At 36.8% G+C, this 20,400-nt stretch overlaps 1 protein-coding gene across 6 annotated transcripts in view; it reads right to left on the bottom strand.

The window, feature by feature from the left end:
- Positions 1-503: 503 nt before the first annotated feature.
- The window catches only part of HERC4 (HECT and RLD domain containing E3 ubiquitin protein ligase 4), a 31,888-nt gene continuing 11,991 nt past the window's right edge, over positions 504-20,400 (bottom strand). For 5 of the 6 annotated variants that reach the window (XM_065843110.2, XM_065843109.2, XM_071811657.1 and 2 more), the window contains 19 exons: positions 19,414-19,544; positions 18,253-18,413; positions 17,787-17,863; positions 15,635-15,759; positions 15,038-15,097; positions 14,392-14,503; positions 13,879-14,068; positions 12,606-12,778; positions 10,687-10,803; positions 9,273-9,296; positions 8,728-8,826; positions 7,258-7,425; positions 6,990-7,133; positions 5,927-6,093; positions 5,217-5,283; positions 4,973-5,055; positions 3,489-3,672; positions 2,861-2,963; positions 504-1,871 (listed from right to left, as the gene is read on the bottom strand). In XM_065843110.2, the coding sequence (XP_065699182.1) occupies positions 1,663-1,871; positions 2,861-2,963; positions 3,489-3,672; positions 4,973-5,055; positions 5,217-5,283; positions 5,927-6,093; positions 6,990-7,133; positions 7,258-7,425; positions 8,728-8,826; positions 9,273-9,296; positions 10,687-10,803; positions 12,606-12,778; positions 13,879-14,068; positions 14,392-14,503; positions 15,038-15,097; positions 15,635-15,759; positions 17,787-17,863; positions 18,253-18,413; positions 19,414-19,544 (2,394 nt within the window). In that variant the 3' untranslated portion in view covers positions 504-1,662. The remainder of the gene's footprint in view (positions 1,872-2,860; positions 2,964-3,488; positions 3,673-4,972; positions 5,056-5,216; positions 5,284-5,926; positions 6,094-6,989; positions 7,134-7,257; positions 7,426-8,727; positions 8,827-9,272; positions 9,297-10,686; positions 10,804-12,605; positions 12,779-13,878; positions 14,069-14,391; positions 14,504-15,037; positions 15,098-15,634; positions 15,760-17,786; positions 17,864-18,252; positions 18,414-19,413; positions 19,545-20,400) is intronic. The other variant, XM_071811658.1, reaches the window with a different exon arrangement.

The raw sequence follows: 20,400 nt of genomic DNA, 5'->3' as shown, positions 1-20,400 counted from the left end.
AATATTTGCATTTGCAATCTTGGTGTTCCATAATTTAAAACGAGTGTTTTACCTGACAGAATGAAAGGATAATACCTTTTTTCCTCCCCTCTTCTTCTTTCCTCCACATGTAGTAAGATTAAGCTGCTTCAGTATTTGTTCGTTTCTTGTTTTTCACAAGAGGGAAAGTTTCCCAGCCAGGTAACAAATGTTGTAAAAGACAGAATACAGGCTGCATACAAAGAAATTACTAGAGGTTACACTGCAGAGAAAGCTGTAAAAACACAAGTGTTAAGGAAAAAAGAATGATTTTAACTGTACTGACTGCTTTGTATTATTTTCACTTCTCCTGCCAGCACAGAAACCACAAGTCATACGATTTATTACAATGAATGAATTTCCCTACTTTTAAAGTGAGATCTTGGTATCCCAGCTGTGCCCTCAATTTAATGCATGCAGAAGTTGCCCTCCAATTTAAGAAATGTGCATCATGCCAGCATCCATACACATCAACCAACAAAAGGTTTTAATTCAAGTCTTTTATTATAGCTTGAATTTTTTCACTGCATTTAAAAATCTAAAAAAAATAAATATTTGTTTCACAGCTGCAAGTCACATATGAATTAACACCACAAAATCTGGAATTTAACCAGAGAAGGAAAGTCAAATCCGAAAGTGTCCAGGCCAAGCACAATTGTCTCAGGGCAATTATACTAAAAATAAAATCTTAAGAAAAGGGGAGGGGGGTGTGTTAAAGAGTTATTCCAAATGCATTTAACTGGAAAAAAGTGAAAATTCTACTAGAAACCATAAACTATGCTTTCAGCATTTAAAAATAAATGTTTAACCTCTTGACAGCAACGACTGTCTGGTGCATCTTTTTCTTTGAAGCTGTACTCTTGACACATGGCTGCAGAGGTTCCAAATGATAAATTAACCTCTTTTATAATTGTGTCCACTTCATTACAGAATCAGTCCTTAAAAATAAAAGTGTATTAAGTCAGCTTGTCCATTCACATATTAAAAATGCCATTGTATGCAGTTTCGTACCAGCACTAAGTGACTGCTTCACGGATTGTACATTGTGAAGATGAATGTCTCTTCAACAATCACTTTTATTAAGGTTCTTAAAACAAACCAGAAAAATATATCTTCAGAAATCAGAGTAGTCACTTTTTTGTTAAAAGCCATAAAATGAGCTCATATTCAATTACAAGCAATAGAAATCATACTGCTATTGGAACATATTTGTTTTATCACAAAAATTTATTATTTACAAAATGAAAAGTTACCAAGTGAATTCATCGGGAAAAAGTTAAATGTTCTTACTAAGTGATTTGAAAAACTTAAGCAAGTCTCTCATGCACTCACACGCCAAACTGTTTGCATAAGGTGAAATGTTAATTCATGTTAGTGAAACTTGACTCTCATTCACAATACTCTCATTTTTATTCTAAGTGGCAAAATCCACATGGTTCTGTACAAGAAGGGATGTGTTAAGACAGCTCCTCATTTTTGTAAATGTTTTTTGGCTCCCATGAATATCCGTACCACTGAACGTTTTCGCAAATAATCAGTTATATTATCAATTCCATCATTTAATCCACTGAATTTACCACCACAAGAAAGACACAGAAGGATAGTTTAATGATCCCACATTACACAGAGCTCTCATTTCTGAAGTTATACTAAACTGAAACCTTCGTAGTGATCTATAGCCTGGATCAACTTAGATTTCAGAGTTTCTTTATCTGTGTATTTCGGAAGATCAAGGAGGTTAAAGCAAGTGTGGGCTACCGGAAGATAATCTTCTCCGCCTCCTGTTGGCTGGATCACTAGTTTAAGACACTTCATCCCAAGAATTGGTATGCGATCACTGCCTGTCAGAAACACTGTCAAGAAAAAGTAGAGTCTTGAAAGTATTTTGAGACTAACATTGTATATGTCATACATGCAGTTCTAATTGTTATTTGCATTTTTAATTACTCCAGCAGTAGTTAGCTGTCCACATTGAAGCTGTTTTAAGAAGTCTGAAAAACAGGGAATAATGACTTAACCAATCTCCACCTTAGACGTACAAACTGGTAACTGTAACATAACAAGTAATACATGAAGGCAAAGATTTCATTTTAGCATAGGAAACCAGTCAAAAAAACACCAAACAAACAACCCCCCACTACACAAACAAAACCACAGAAAAGCCCCCAAAGAGTAAGAAGTTGTTGATGTAGAATTTCTTACTTAAAATCCATTGTCTATACTGTTACTGAGCGTTTGCAAGCATCTTGTAAATACACACATTTGTTCGGTAAGAAACTTACCTGAATTGGAAACTAATCTACGATGTATTCTCAACAAGTGCTCATTGACAGAAAGCTTCCGTAACTTTGTTTTTTCCCTGTACATTTCTACTCGTATCAGTAACCTGAGGTATCTCAGTTATAACTCTAAAATTCCATCTGTGTGCAATGAAAAAACTGTAGGATGTGAAACTTGTCAAAACACAGAACGAACAATCCTAGTCATCAGATAAACGACACCAGTACAGTTTAGGTTGCTGGTTTTGGGGTGGGTTTTTTTTTGTAGTGTGGTTGGGTTTTTTTGGTGGTTGTTGTTGTTGGTTAGTTGGTTTTGATTGTTTTTAAATGCTGCTCTTATCTACTGTGATCTTGTAACCGCCCACCACTCAGAATTATTCAGGACATCCCCAGCAAAACCAGAGACTACTTCATAATCAATTTCTTCTACTATGACTTTTTTTCTTCCAAATAATCACATCATTACAGACAAATACTTACATCTGCCCTCTTCTAGCAACATCTTGAAATCATAGGGATCCTGTTCAATTAGCAATTTCTGCAAAGTAGTTTCAAATACTCACGCAAAAACTGTTTTTTCTTCTCCAAAGACAACTCATGGAAAACCTCCCAGAACATTTTAATTGTAGAATGGTCTGCCCAGTATTCTCCTTTGTATTCTGTATTCTAAAATGAGCAGGAAATAAGGTTATTGTTCGCATGCAGAACTAGTAGGATAATGTAGTGATATATTGCTGTTTTCCTTGCTCAACTTTTTTGAGCACTTCAGTCTGACTTTAAGGACAGATTCACGCACTCCAAAGCATTTTCAATCCAAAGAATGTAGTGACCATGTCTCACAGCACGTTTTGGCAATCACGATTTTCTACTTTTATTAACTGTGCATTTTGTTCACTTTTCCCCTTCTAACATAATCCATTGCATACAGCTCCCTTTTGTTTTGTGGATTTTTCTTCCTTTCTCTTCTACGTTTGATTTCCTTCACAAATTATTCAGGAAAACTTTAAGCAGGAAGTCACATAATACTTTAGTGTCTTCATTCACTGACATTTAAAAAAAATACTCCTCATTCATGCAATCAAATGCAATGAAGGCTGGAAGTCACATTAATTTAAACAGAGCTCAAAAGGACACTGCTTTCGCATCGTGAAATTAAAAATACATGAAACAAACAGCTAATGTGATTCTTACCTTCTCCAGTTCTTTCCAATCATAATTTGTGTTCCCAATCACCATTGCCTGCAACTCGCTGGGCTGGAAGAGCTGAAGAACTTTACCTCCACATACTTTGTGGAAGCCTGCATGGAATGCACTGAATAGGGAAGCCACAGATTTGTTGAAGATGTAATCCACATAGGCATCCACAAAATCCTGCCTGTCCAAAGAAGACAAAAAGAACACTGAGAGGGGAAAGAAAAAAAAAAAGCAGCACATTGTCACTCTTCTATCAATCAAAGAGTGAAGAACAGAGCACAAGAAGTCAAGCAAAAAGGATCCTAATATATAATTACATTCTCTGCTTCAGGTCAGTGAAAATGGCACATAAATGTCTTTCCCCACCACACCCCCAAGACAAGAGCTGGTAATGTGCAACAGAAAACCAGTAACATTTAGTGTTACTTACTTCAGCCACTATGAACATTTCTCTTATTTGTATGCATTGTCCTGAACTGGACTGAATGGTGACAAGCTCACAGGCTTGAATTACATGCAGTGCCTTGAAATCAACTAGTCAAACTCACTGTTGCATTTTTTTAATGAAAAAGATTACCATGTTTGCACTAAAAATGCAAATCAGCTTCAAATGGACATTTGAGTCTTATGCAGTATAAATATAGGTGCAAAGGAGCTGGGACGCTGTGAAAGAGACGGCCTGATATCTGTGCTTTGTTGTAAGGACTTCTCATGTCTTGTTGGAAACACTTTCTTCAGCAGCACTGGCGGGAAGAACTAAAATTCCTTGATGTGATAGAGTTTTTATAGTTATTCCAACAGGAATGCTTGAGAGGAATAGGCAGAGAGAGATAGGAAAATGGCAGTATTCTGCAAAAAGGGACAAAAGCATCACCAGATCCACTCTGCCTATCCTCCAGGAGCAGAAAGGAAACAAAGGGTGGGAGAGGCTTCTTTTATAGACAGAAGTAACAGAACCCTTGGCCAAGGAAACATCATCCAGCCTCACACACTTTCCTGACAATAACACTACGTGACATGAGATCAATTTATCCACTCTACAAAAGGAAGACTTCTCTAAGATTTTATACGAATAGTTGCCACATAATGGCATCTAGGTTGAAGTTTTCATCCTTACTCACTAAATCCCAATTATATGAGACTTTCTACAGAACCACAACCATTTTTAATCTTATAAAATGAAGACCAGATAGTCAAAAATGGGCCCTAAAGAGCTTCAAAATTCTTCTAAGTTCACCGTGGAAAAGAAAAAAAAAAGTATTATACATTCTGAGTATAATTAGATATCCTCTCCACAGCTGGTAAATCCTCAAATACTATACCTATTTTCACAATACACATGAGAACAGCTTGGAAAAACAACCAAAGTAGTTTTGCTACAATGTTAGCGTAACAGTTTGGCAAAAGGTATTTATAGCAGCCCAGTTCCATTCCCAAGGCAGACAGCAACACTGAACTACCCTGTAACCCAGAGAACTCACCTATTTTGTTTGACTACAGGAATGCCAGCACCATTAGGAACAAGCTCTTTAATTTCTGTTGTACCAAAATTTTCCACAGTGATCTATTTAAAACAAACAACAAAAGTATAGATCTTATTTCCTGTGTGGAGTTCTTCCCACCACTTAACTCACAGCAACATGAATGCAGACACAGATACTAAAATTCATGGGAATTAGCAGCTGATGTTTTTGCACAAACACTCCAGAGGCAGTTATAACTTACAGTAAAATTAAGACAAAATGCTTCTTCTATGTCATCCTCTGGATAGTCCAGTAACTGTTGCATTCCCCTGCAAAGTAAGTTACAAAGTAAGAAAGATGAATGTATTCTCTTGAAGTGTTCTTTATACTTTGATAAGTTTAAAAAACCCAATCTTTCTACTGTTATTTCCTGTATTAGCTCACTGTCTTGTACCTTGTGCAGCACTGGGAAATCTCAAACAATCGTTTTACTATTACTCGTAACATTATTTCCTTCTGGTTATCCTCAGGTGGGAAAAGATTCATATCTTGATTCTTCAGCTGAGGGATTCCCGAAACAGAGGTAGTGAGGACTTACTAACCATTGATGGGCTCTTTCATTAACTTGTTTAATTTTTCCTTAAACTCACAAAAACTTTCGCATTTACAACACTGAGACAATCAAACATCCACTTCGACTCGTTTGAACCTCCTACCTGTTAGTGCATTCAAGTCCCTATCCAATGGCAGACACTTAGCATGGATTTGTTCCCAAAATAAGCAAAAACATTTCCTTGATGGACTAAATAAGCTGTTCAGAACTAAAACCATGTTCATACTTAGGCTTATAAAATTAATGGCTGAAACTCAAAGGTTTTGAATTTCTAATATTATTTTCTTCTAAAATCTTTAAAGGAAAATGTTGAATTAAAAATTAATTCCTAGCAACATTCATTTTTCTTTCTTGCTTACCTGCCAACGTCTGGCATCAACTCTTTTAAGTCATCCAGGGATGGTTTCTTATTCAATAGCTTTTTGTACAAAGCCAAAGGGAAATGAAGGTCTACAATAGTAAAATTATAGATTGCTAGCCCACAGACAACACCAATCAAATGAAACAAGTCACTGTCTTCAAAGGTCTAAGAACAGAAAACAGACAAAATGGTTTAAAATAGAGAAGTTGTTTTAATGTTAGAGTCCAGAAAAAAGTGTACAGTGCAGTATAATCTGAGGGAATTTCATTTCTATTTTCTTTAATTATATAAGTATCTGTAAGTATCGAGGTAAACAGGATTTTAACCAGATGATAGATTGAAATCCAACAGAACTCTTTCTACTTAAAAAAAACCCTGAGATACATCACATTTTGTGTTATATGTGATGCATAACTGCTGAAAGTAGAGCATTAAGATTCTGTTTTTGTCAGTAACTTACTATCGCCCTATTCAGTGCTTAAATACAGGTCAATTTTTTAAAAAGCATTTTTGGGAGGAGGAGGGAGGAGCTCACTATTGACTCCTTTGGAGTTAATAACCAAGGCCAAAAACACAACTGCAGAAATGTTAACATTCAGGTATTTGTGATATATCCACCCTAGTCGGTGGTTACATCCTGAAAGAGGACTAAAAAGGCCACGATCAAAACTTCTGAGGAAGTATGACCAGATGACTACCTACAGAACAGACCCATGAATGTGACTGAACGCAGAAAGACCCATCCAACATGTCACTTCAAGGATTTTTCTCTACCACCTTGATTTACTGATTCTGCTTTTGGAATCAAGTTTACTTTGGCTGGCACTTCTTCCCACTAAACTTGTCTGGGTTGGGGACAAGTGCTCAGGACTAAGTGAGGAATGGGGAACTAGAGAAAGGCAAACTTTTGATCTAACGATGACAAAAATAAACATTTTTTGAGAATGCTTCTTTCAGCTTCTCCTCTTGAAATAAAAATACTACAAAGCACTATGTTCATATATTATTAATACAAATACTGTAAGTTAAAAGAAAATTAATTACTGTAGATAGCACCCTACCTTATCAGAGAACCAGATCAGCCTGGATCCTTCGTAATACCTGAACATTCCATATTTGGGATCTAGCAACTCTCTCATGATGAGCAAAAAAAATTCTTTGCGAACACCTCCAGCATCAACAGCTTCTTCCCCTACAAAAATAACCTGAAACACACCATCTGATTAGCACGGAACTAAAAACGGATTGTGAAACAAGATTTGTCCAGAACTATTCTCAGTTACAGGCACATCAGTGAAAGACACTTTGAGCAATATGTACTGACAATACCTTGAGTGGCTTCTTGTAGTCTACATTCTTTGTTTTCCTTAGGACTTCCACAGCATCTCCTACAATATTGTCTCTCCGTACCATTAATATCAGGCATGGGTTGACAGATTCAAATACTGGCAGAAAGAGAGAAGACAAATTCTGCCTGTGAGCCTGATCAACAGCCATCTGGAAAAAACAACAACACAAAGTGTCAGCAGGTACCACAAGGTTCCTGGGAGCATTAAAGGTCCATAAGTCTTGTCTTGAGAAATGCAGAAGATATGAATGAGAATAGCTATTATGAGAGCTACTGAATTTTCCCAAATTTTCTTTATATTCCTTTTATCTTGGGCAATAATTTTCCTTTACCCATTAGCTTCATCAATGCTAATGTTCAGGGAAGTTTTAGAATACACTTTTTGACATTCTGGTCAAAATACTTCGGATAACGAAAGGAAGCAAGAAAACATGGCACTTAATCGAAAGAAGAGTAAGATCCAAATCCGGCATGAAAACATCCATTAAAAACTAATTCAAAGAAGGAAAAGCAATGTGTTCATCTATTTAAATTGTATTATAAATTCTGAATTATAATTGTTCAAAACCAAAATACTGTTGCAAATGTTCTGAATGTGGATAAGAACTCTTGCAAGTTGGTGTGTTTTAATACTATTATTATCATTAATAGAAATATTCAATGTGAACATTTTCCTGAATTCACCAAATGCTGGTATTGACTGTGTATCTACATTTTCAAAGGCATAAGAAACAATGTTTGTTATGAACTATGATAACAAAAGCAAGCTAGTACTTTTCTACATGAGCCCATTGCTTGAGCATGACTTACCTCTCCTGTTTAGTTTCATACTCAGGACAATAATTTTTATTATGTTAAACATTATAAACATGGGGGAGGGCTGGTGCTCTTACTGCTGTTACTTTTGCTGTAGTGTCCTTTATTTTTTTAAGAATATGATTTATTAGATCCTTACAGCAACTGAACAGGTATGGATTATATGTATTAAATATTATATTAAAATAAATCCAAACACTGAACAAAAGTATAGCTCACCACATCACACTGGTTTCAGTTCTGCTTACAGAATCATGAAACCACTGAAGATCCTCTCAGCTATTTAGGGCTGTTGATGTTCTCATTAATCAGAAGAAGTTTCTTAGATTCATGAACTTATCTACCAATCTAATTTCAATGAGATTCCAAAACCACCAGCTTCTATCATGGATACCCTCTGAGATTAAAACTAGACGCCTCATTCTTACGGAAAAGACAATACACAGAGCTTAAAAAAAAAAGAGGGAGGGGGAGAGATAGAGGGGAGAGAAGAAAAAACAAAACAAACCAACCCCAAACATAAAACCTACAAAAAACTAAAACCAACAACAACCCCCCAAGACTCCCAACTGAAAAAAAAACACAAAAAACAAACAAACAACTCATAAGTTTAAAACCAACTAAAAGACTCCTACCTGCATCTGTATGACCGCATCTGTTTGTAGGAGAGTTGTCTTTGCCTGGGCATCAAATACAAATGGGTATGTGCAAATTGTAACAGGAACATCTGTTAACTAGAATGAGAAGAATACCTCTGCTTATTTAAAAACCATAATCATGGTTAAAGAACCCATTGCAATAGTGCCCATCTATTTTACTGAAAAGAGAAAGACGTCTTTACTCATTGTCAATGAAGCACCAAAACATTTTAGGAAAATTAAGTAGATTTTCAATTGTTTAGTATTTCGGAACATGCCCTCCTCCCCCCCAAAACACACACAACACACTCTTAGTACATTTTAATTTCAGAACTTTTAGTACAGCAAGTAGATATGATTAAAGTAGCCCTTGTTTTCAAATGCTGCTCTAAATTTGCAATACAAAGAATTACATGGTTCTGCCCCAGGAAAGCCTTTTCAGATTACAGCCATATTAACTTAAAGCTTTACTCCCAACAGAACACACCAGACAATCTTTGACATTCATATTTCTGATTTCCTTAGATTGCAACCAATCTTACCTCAGTTAATCCATGGTTGACATCCTATGACAGCATTTGCACAAAGGTAGCAATAATTAAGATGAAAAAGCAGCATTAGTGTCTGCATTAATTATTCATCTCTGATGTAGAACTAAAAATATTTATCTACAGCTTCCCCCCCAAGAGGATGTTCACTGAGAAGTAAATATCAGCCATAAACATTCTAATCTACCAAACACAGCCATGCCTTCCGACACCCTATACACCTGTCTTTAAAAAGGTCCATTAAAGTATTATGTTTTCTTGGATGCAAAAAATTCAACATTTTAAATGTTTATTTCCATAAAATAAGACATTACATTTGCTTTTACTTATGTATTTTCATTCTCAAATGACTGTAGCATGTTAAAATTAAATGCAAAAGACTTTTTATGAGCAAAACTTTAAAAATACAAGAGAACTCCACTGCTTTATGATAAAGTCGCAAGAATCATTTGGGCCTATGATAAGACATGAAAAAAGCAATTGACCCTTGGAATTTGAGACAGGCCAATACATATGGCAGGGACTGAGTGGAGACTTCCACAGGCGACCTCAACTGTGCTACGAAACTAAGTTACCCATGTGGTGCCATGTTACCCTCCTTATCCTGCGCTGAAAGCCAAGTTCGTTTCCACCCAGCAGGCAGAATGCAGAAAAAGAATAAAAGTAATGACAAAACTAACAAATATGAAATTTGACCGTGCGTATAAAACTCAGAAGTTAAATACATTGACATCCATGGCCCGCAGAAAGTGATGGCCAGAATACCTTTTTCCCCACTCATTTTTCTGTTGTTGAAAGAATAAAAGTATTTCCTCCCAAGTTTCTCTCTGAGAATACTCCAAATACTTCTGAGATTCTATTTTCTTCTGTATTTCCCCCTCCAAATTTTAATAAGGAGCTAAGAAAACAGTTTTGCCTCAAGTTATGACAAAAATTACACCAGCAAAAAATGTTTTGATTCATTATTACTGGTTCAATAGGCAAGTAGGGCTTCTTATTTTAAAAGCAAGAATATGGGGAACTAGCGGACATGAAGGCAGGAAAAAGTCATCAAAACCGTTTACACAGGAGATCTGACTTAGGCCATCTCTTCCCCAACTTTTTTGACATGGCAAGTCTCAAGTGACAGCATTCCAAATCACTTTTTAATCGACGGATTAACATGTTGAACAGTGTCAGTCCTAAAAGCGATACCCTACAAGAAGCACACCGATGTAACAGTTCTTCCTTAGCTAGTACCTGACATAACAGGAGTCTGTTCAGCATCAGTGATCTGTGAAGATATTTTTATGAAAAGAAAGTGCCCATATTTAGAGAATCTACAGGCTTCTAAAGGGACAAAACCAAAACAAAGTATGGGGTGAAAAAACCCCACCAGAAAACCCAAATAAAACCCAACACAACTTACCATTCCAAATACCTGCTGCTGGACCCAGTTGACATAGTCATTTCTGATATCTATCAAATCTTGTATCTCATGAATGTAAAATCTGTCATACTGAATAACTTGTCCCTTTTCATTTACCTAAAGAAGCACAATTTATTTTTTTGTTAGTGCTTTGAATAAGTTTTCAAAAGGACAATTTCCATGTTTTTCAAGCATTTAATACATCAGCCACAGATACCCAGCTACTAAAAAATGCTAGAAAAACAACAGCGTCTACAAGAATTCAAAATACAGTATTAAAGACAGGGGTATGCGGATTATTCAGAATCCTATCAAAGATACAAAGAAAAAGTAACTGAGCATACAGCATCACACAACACAGTGCTGGCACTTTGAAACATCATATGATCTCACAGAAACAGTGATGAATATATATATGAATGTATACAATGCAATAAATATGTGTTCCTGTATTTGCACAAGTTTAAGAACTACGGTTCAAGAACTCTTAATTATACTACAAATAGTATCTCTCCTACCTGTGACCGGAAGCACAGTTTCTATTTAAAAACATCAAGCTTAGAAAAAGAGAGATCTGGAAATAAAACTTTCTATAAAGGCTTGTCTCTACAGTTTGATTTGAATCCAGAAGCATCCATACTTTGCTAACACACACTTCTTTTCCCAAGGACTGTGAAGCACCATTAACTGCCAAAACAGCAAGATCCCCAGTTCTGTCTTTATAAGCAGATAATCTAAGCCTGCTTTTCCCAAACACCAAACCACCAGGTTCTAAATCCATGAAATACCCCAGATACGTTGCCCCTTTTTTTCATCTTAGTTTAGTCCTTACCAGCTAATGACTAAGCCTATACCAATACAAATAGCTGGGCTGTGGAGTAGGTACAAATTTAAGCATTTCTACAATGTAGCTACATATTAAGTAAAAATTTGGTTTCAACAAAAAAGGAACTTAAGAGAGTCACATTACAATTCTACAATTACCCATTGGCTTTAAGATTTTAAGATCAACTTCAGCTGTTATGATTTACAGCTACTGCAAGCGTGAGCAGTGACAGAAATTCTCAAGGCAGAAAAATAATAATTTATTATAGAGCAACAGCCTTCCATATGGGAATCTGTAATGGACATCTTGTACTTCTAACACAAGATAGTTACTAAACAGTCTTATTACCAGCCTTAATTTGATGCCTCTACACAGAATAAAGAAAAGCTGGGCAAACCATAGCATACAAATTGCAATTTCTGAAGCAGAAATCTTTCCCATTCTTTATGACAGCTTGGGGAGGAGGGGTTTCACGCTTAGCACACAGAGGTCCAATGTGCCCAGTACTTAACCAGCACCTTAAGGAGTGCCTAAAATGCTCTTCTGGCACATAAGCACAAAATTCCACAGGACCAGAGTAAACTCGAGGGAAAAAAAAACAAGGTGGGAAGGAAAACCTCAGCAGGCACTAGATAATACACCGTGATGTACACAAATCTTTTAGGGCATTTTTGTTGGAAGTTCCTTAGTTTTAATGTATTAAGTTACAATACTAACAAACGGAATAAACAAATTGGAAAAATAAATGTCTTGGTAAAACTGTGCAGATCTTTCTTGTTCAAAATACAGCTTGCTCTTATCTTCCATTTGTGACCTTATTTGCTATCATTTCAAGCTTAAGAGGCAATTCTTTCAAACATACCCTCACAGATACAACTGATTTGGTCAGTTTGTGTTCCCAAGAAAACAGGCAATTCCATCAGCATGAATTCCAGTGGTTCATAGGTCCAGATGCAACAACTACAGACACCTCTGCAGATCCAAGTCTAAGCATTTGAAACTCTTTAGTAACCTATTTTAACAACTACGCAGCACACAGATGCTGGCAAAAGCAAACAGATGAAGTGACTGGTTAAAACGGATGTAAACGTACTCTGTGCAATATTTCCAGAACTCTGAAAGCTGTGTGTAGAAAACTGGTGAGTATTCTTCTTTCAGAAGCCTGAACACCCATCTTGCACAGCTTCAAGAGGTGGACTACAACATCCTTGTAGAGCTCCACTATCTTGAGGAACAACGGAGGTTCAAGTACAGACCACCAATTTTCTGTCAACAAATGGTGAACACACAAACTTAGTACTTGCCACTACAATACTATCTTATGCTATCCTTTTAACTAAAAATGTTTTGCTAGAAAGCATACTTGTCAGGTACCAAAGACACCCAAAAAAAAAAAAACCCACAAACAAACCAATAAAGAAAAGTTTAACACAAGAGTGGTACAGACTTTTAGACAAGACACTCTTTGTATCAATAATGAAACCTCTGTTCAAATGCTCTATTGTTACACACCAACACTTCAATATGTTTATCATGACCATATCATGAAGTAACTTTTGACATAAAACCAGATGGCTCAAATCCCAAAATCCTGACTTAAGCAAACAGTCCTGAGAGCAATGAGAAAGTGAAGCAACACAAAAAATATCTACATTTCAAAGAAACAGTTTGCTTTTCTTTAGAGCAGATAAGCTCTTTACTCTTACCAAAAACTTCTGAGAAACGTAAGAGATGGGCAAGGCAAAGATAATTGAAGAAGGAAGCATTTTCTCAAAAAGATACCAATGAAAAAGGAAATATTCTAAAACCTCAACTCTTTAAACTGAATTTCAAGTGAGAGGAGTCACAATAAGGTGATGTGCGGAAGCTGAGTTAAAAAAACAGAGCTATTCTCAGCTGTCTATTTCAAGACCACAACTTGGGATCAGTGAGAAAACTTGAACCTCTCAGAAGAAACAAAACAGGTGCTCCAGTCAAAATAAGGACAATTTAACATCTGCTCTGCAACACTTCTGTAAATTGCTTAGAGCTTGTTAGCTGTCTGATCACATAATTTTCACTTTAAAGTGTGAAGACACATATCAAATGCACTGAACTACAGTTCAATTCCTCCCAAATGGCATCAGTCCAAAAATTACGCCACCAGATTAATTCATATGGATGGACAGTTAGCTCACCCAGAAGCAAAAGAACAGGCATTTTTTTAGGCATCAAGCAATGTTAACCCTTAACCTTCTCAGTGGGGAATTCCATAGAACTGTAAATACGCAGAAGGTGTTGCTGAGACCATGTCTTCACTGATGGAATATCTATACATTTTCATCTGGAGATCCTTAGTTTCAAGAGAAAATAATTCAGTTTCTTACCAAGAACTTTCAGAGGAGCTTTTTCTAGGTTCAGAATAGCCGTTCCAAAAGGAATAGCTAATGTTGTGAAATTGTTTGCATCACTCATCAGTGGGCATTCTGGTAAAGTGAGATACAGCCTCAAAGCTTCAACATCTGGTAAGGAGCTGGTCAGTTTGGGAATAAGGTTCTTTTCCAAACTAGCTGCCACCTACAGCACATCATAAAATTCATTTTACTCTAATGCAATTGTGAATTCAAACAAATGCCCATCTAGAAAGCAATCATCAAGAGTTTAAATTAGATTGTTATACATTTAGGAAAAAAGGCGGTTTATTAAATAATATAAACATAGAATATGCTGATGTGTTACCTAACTGGCACAATACAACACAGTTTTACATATTTGCAATTGACATATTTTTGAGTAAAGAGAGCTATTAAAAGGGTCAGAGCGAGAATAATGATAGTATTTCTGGATATGTGTAAGGCAGAAAGAGAATCCCCAACATAAGGAAAACATGCAGCACAAACCTGTTGTGATATATGAGTGTGGTCAGGCTGTATAAGTTTGTGAAACAGTAGTCTAGCAGCATTCATATCAACCCCTGAGAATTTAGTGCTGGTTTTGTAGTGATCATCATTGCTGCAGCATGGAAAAAAGCACAGAGAAAAAGACTGAATTCTGTATTCTCAACAACTTAAGCATTTCTTCCACCTTGAACTTCTTGCCCTAATTACTATACTAACAAATTAAAATGTGAGAGATCACAATATCAGATTTCCATTTTTTATATGACCTTTGAAACAACTGAAAAAAATAATCTCTAACTGCAAGACAATTGTGTAAAAATGCTGGGATCTGAAACAGGCTGTGCAATATATTCCCCTTGAATTGTACGCAACCTGCGGCCGATAAGTAATGAGTTTTGCTGGCTGAGGCGGTAGCAGCCGGATGGCACGCACTTCCAAAGCCGGCAGCAGACAATGCTGCGTCGGGCCAGCTGACAAACCACACGGCAGTGAAGGAGCTAGATGTTTAGATTGCAAGTTGCGGAGAACAGCAAGACAAGGAAATACCGGGAAGGTGTTATGTTACAGTAGGAACGAGGGACACTAGGAAGGTGGCCACCATTCATTCTGTTGACAGGAATACATGTTTGAAAGCCCGACCACTTACCTCAAAGCCAAAAAGCTCCCGTTCAGGCAGCCAGCTGAGGAGAATGTTCCATCAATTTCACTGAAATCGTTCATATTAAAAAGTTACATTTATTTTGTTTTCTTTTAACAAATTAGCATTCACAATAAAACCCCCTATATTTAAACCCTAAGAAATTACACTGTACAAAGGATGGAACTCTGACTTTAATATGACTAAACAACACTAGATAAAACCACCATTCAAGACTCAAGACTTAAGACAGTTCTAATCAAAGCAAGTTTTGTATTTTGTTTTTTATTTCTTTGCATCCTCCTTTATTAGAGAAGCAATAATCTTTGAGCTGTTCTCATATTCCTTTACACGTACTGTTACTTTTCAACGTGCAACTAGAAACTTAATTTACTCTTTTATTGTCATTTAAACTGTGATAGAGCTGACACAGACTGAAGGATCTAAACTACTTGACAAGCATGGCAAAGAAAGCACAGCAAAAGCTCTGTACGTAATAAAGTAAGTCATTAAAAATAGCTTTGCTGTGTATGCGCAAAACCCCATTAATGCCCAATTGAGATGTAAAAATCATAAAAGACAACTTCTTTCCTCAACATCACTTACTCAGCTATCTCTACAGGAAGTCTTCCAGGTGGGAAAGTCAGCAGTCTTTGAATAAACGTTTCATTCACAGTCCAGATCTGCTTCAAGAGGTCAGGATACCTAAAATCATCTGGTGGCACCATGTTCTAAATTTTAAAGAAAGTGTGAAGAATCAGGCACACAAATTGATTTCCAGAAATATCAACCCGGTGGTTTATCTTCTCATTGACTCACAATTTGCCTACCCAGACTACTACTGTGAAATAAATTTACCGTATTCTAGCAGTTCTGCATTCACTATGAAAGCACCCACTGACAACATCTAGATCAGTCTGTTAATTCAAACCACAGCTTACTTCGTGGTAAACCCCCTAAACATACGAGTATTCTTCTAGAAGATGAGCACTAAACAAGCTTTACACAAGCCACCACAAGGCAGTCAGCTCCCTGCCAGGCTGTCAGCCTGCAGAAAAAGGGCCATTCAATTTTTTTAGATAGCTGCTCTCCCACTCCACTTCCATCAGACTCATCTGAGAATGAATCATGTTTCTCTGAACATTTACTGCATCATTAGATGAGCTACATTTTGATGTGCTGCTCACACCAAATTACTTCCAGTGAGACTGATAATAGTAAACAAGAGCAGAATCAAGACCACCATTTGGAGTAGCAGCACTGGTTCAAAAAGAGATGGCAAACAGCACCAAAAATAAGGTTAAACTAGTAAAAGGAAACATCGCTCTCCTGAGGGTGCAGTGAGACAACAAAGCTGACTCAGCATAATGAGTAGCTGTTGCCAAAAATCAGTACTGCTGATCCCACGCTACAGGATCAGGATGAGAAACCCTCTTCCCCTTTTCCTTGTGTCCAGCTGAAGCATCCTTTAAATCCACAATGAAACAACTCAGGGAAGTGAGCTGCCCAAAAACTAACCTGAGAAAACAAACAGATTGAGGCTGAGAACCCTTAATTTGCCAGCACACAAGTTCCAGGAGTACAGTACTCACAGAACTCGGAAAGACTTCAACACAAATTACTAAACTAAGGAGTACTGAAAAAGATACTTTTGCAGCATCAAAGTCCACCTATTGCTAATACTTTTTGTACAGAACAAGCCACAATAACTGCACTCAGACAGTCTCCAGTTTATCTCAACTAGTTAGAATCTACTTCAGTGATTAGAAAATTGCAAATGAGCGAGTTTTTATAAAAGGAGTTTAAATAGAGAAGTCTATATTATCAGTATATTATCAGAATCTATATTATCAGTAATTTTTCCAGTCTACACATGCTAATGAAGCTCCTCTCAAATACAGCAATAGTTGCCATATCTCAATCAGAATTAAGAAAAAAAAAAACAGAAAAACTGTTGATTCTGTAGAATGTTAACAGGCTGTGGGAGCAAATGCTTGCAAGCCTCACCTGTACTCAGTTTTTCTTGATAACAAACATGTGTCCCACTAAAATCTGTTTTCCTTTGTGTCCAAATATGCTTTCACCCCAGATACTCAACTCTTGATGCTTCATTAATTCCTATAGCCTAATATCTACTGGACTATATTGGAAACAGTTTCTATAGAAAACCAATCATACAGCTTAATCTTGTTTTTCCTCCCAACTCATTCTCTAATAGCATTTCTTTTCCATCATATTCCCATGTTGCCATTTTTACTGTAAATTCCTTCTAGACTTTTCCCCCATACTAGAATTTAAACAGATCAACTCTTGTCCTTTTAAAACTTAACTTTGAAGACTAGTATAAAATTCTATTAGATAACAGACTATGTCACCATCTATCATTTTTACCAAAAAGTTCCATTTGTTTCTCCATCATCGCAGTATGCTAAAATGGCTACAGAGCTGAAGACAGCAAAGCTGCAGTCAGGAATAAATGAGGACAACAGGCAGTGGTGAAGGGCTCAAACATTCAATCACCTTGTCCTTTATGAAAGGAAAATATGTGAATGCATCCATCACTCAGGAAAAAAAGCCTCAAGAGCTCACTGACTGCTAACACTCAATTCCCGGGTCCAAGTCCTGCAATTGCTAAATTGACTTAGTGTCTTGCACTTCCGCACTGATCTACAAATTCTACAATGTAGTCACGCACTTTGAGAAAAACTAAAACATAACTTTGACAGACTTTGGAACCAAATGATATTTAATTTGTTACCTGTGGATAAAAGTAGTGTGCAAAACTTTGGTCCCCACCCGAGAAAATTCTCTTTACACAATAACAGTCCTCACTGTCTGCAATAGGAATAAAAACCAGACAACTGTGAAAATGTGAATCTGAGCAATGATTAAGATGCTGCAATCAACATTTAACTAGAAAAAGGTTCCTTCATCACATGACCTCACTGAAGCAGATCTTGGCAATACAATAGTTAAAGACTCTCTTTAACTGAGGTAAATGCTAACAGTTCTAAGTCTTAGATTCAGTGCTAACAAAGGACTGAACCCAATACCACAAAGAGGTATTTTCTACAGCAGAAATGGACTTCAGGGAACACAGCACAGTGAAAATGAACTGTTTGGACGAAAGGGATTATAGCCCATACTTAGTTTAACTCTCAAGATTTGGAAGACACTATAAAGGAAAAGGAATCCAAGAAGTAAATAAGTCGGATATTGCTTACCTGTGGTTACAGGGCACTGAGTACTATAAGGAAGCCAGTTTCCTTTTACTGTGAAGGGACTTTTTCTGTTACTGGTTGTTCCTGTACCTAATTGCCCATTACCTCCAAGTCCAAAAGAATAAATTCTTCCAGATGAAGGAACAAACGCAGTCGTGTGCTGCCTAGGGCAAACAAAATTCAGTAACAAAAACCTAAGCATTGCTTCGTGCAGGCCAGTATGCTAAAGGTCCCGTAGTATCAAAGACCCCGCTTCTCTCCTGGCAACATGCTGCCACTGGCAATAGTCTGTTTATACTCCAATAGGCAATATTCCATTTTCATGGAAAAGTTCATGGAATGGAGATGACAGGTTCTGACTGAACCACTGCTTAGCCACAGCCTGAGCTTCAGAGCATCTCTCCAGACGTTCAGAAATCTGAGGCTTCTACCAGATTGGCTGCATCTCCTTTCTCCTCCCATTCCCTCAGCTCTATGTGCGCTCTCTCTTATCATGAACCTGGGAAGGACCAGTACTGAATTTACGTAGACTATTACAAGGCAATGGGTCTAACTCAATGTCAACCAAACTGCCAGAAAGATAGGTTTATATTTACTTATTTTTTTTAACCCAAATCACAAAGTGTGCCCATCTCTTAAAAATTATGCTGCCTCCCTCATTTTGTCTTCTTAGAATGCAATTATTTAGACAAGAGCATTTTCATGTGTGCTGGGAATTTTTCCCATTTCTTGAGTGCTATTATAATACAAACAATAAAAACCCATTAGGAATTTAAGCACCATAGAGTGTTACAGGTATTTCGCAAAACAAATTACACTTATATACAGTGATGCTTGCGTATCTCCCCAAACACACTTGTTCTTTAACAGAAAATGATAAAGTGACAGCAACAAACATCACCTTCACACTTCACAGTGATTATTCACACTTTTACTTCGGAAAATCACAGCCTCTCAAGTGTAACTTCCTTTAGTTCTTCTACTGAATGTTTTTACAATCCCAGTACAGTCTCTAAATATCTTTTGTTAGAGAACATCTTGTCCTCCCTGACCAAAAAGGGCAAGAAAAAAAATGCCCAACACTTCGTATTACAATATTAATGGAGTTTTACACAAAATAAGTAATTTATAAGATTCATAGTCCTAGCACAGAATAGACCTTACCTGCCACAAGTGATTTGCGTCACAACACTTCCCATAAGTTCAAAAACTTTCCTTGGGTTTATCTCATGGCTGGTAGAGTTATGACCCAACTGACCGTAGCCTCCAGCTCCAAATGTAAAAACCCCACCTTCCTAAACAGACCAATTATTTGCATTAAAATGACAGTATATCTCAGAACAAGAAATTGAACAGAAATAGGGTTTAAGAAGTCTCTTTGTCTGATGATTTTGGAATTGTGGGAAAAGGAGAGAAAATATACATGCACAAGAAAACCCCAAGACACAGAAGGATCACAAGTGAACTGCAGTTACGGAGATGTGGCACAGCCACCAAGTATCACCTTACTTGTGTCAAATCACATTCTTGGAATTTCCACATTACTATACAATAGTCCTTCCACTAACTTGTCATTAACAGATACTAATCTTAATTTTTGCTCTTTTCCAGTTTTCCTGATGAACTACAACAGTATATAAACTCACACTGCTAAAAAAACACGACACTTTGGCTTTTACATTCTGAATTTCTATTTTAAAGCAATAACTAAATAGGAAGCTGCCCTCAGGCGGATGATGCAGAGCATGACTGAAATAGTCAGCTTAGAAACCAGAAAATTTCAACATTATTGTATAGCAAGTAATTTTTAGAAGTGTTTTTGGTTAATTTGATCAAGAAATTAACCAAAAACTTTAATGAAAGCATGTTAAGTTAGAAACATTTTCAGAAGTTATACCACTTACCTAACAACAACTTTGAATCTTTCAAAGTCCAACTGTTTTGAAACTGTAAAGCTGTTTCTTTCAATTCTACTCTGCATCACACTGGACCTCTGCTGCAAATCATTAAAACGGCAGCGTGTACTGAGAAAAACCAACAGCCTCATTCACTGAATTAGGATAACAAAAAGCAGCCGGTTTTCCTGAATTTTGGAAGGACTTAAGCAGTGTTCGCACATACTCAAAGTACTGTCTACAAATGAAGACCCCT

The sequence above is a fragment of the Patagioenas fasciata genome, chromosome 8 (assembly GCF_037038585.1).
Source record: "Patagioenas fasciata isolate bPatFas1 chromosome 8, bPatFas1.hap1, whole genome shotgun sequence".
NCBI classification, from domain to species: domain Eukaryota; kingdom Metazoa; phylum Chordata; class Aves; order Columbiformes; family Columbidae; genus Patagioenas; species Patagioenas fasciata.
This window is presented reverse-complemented; position numbering and strand designations above follow the sequence as displayed.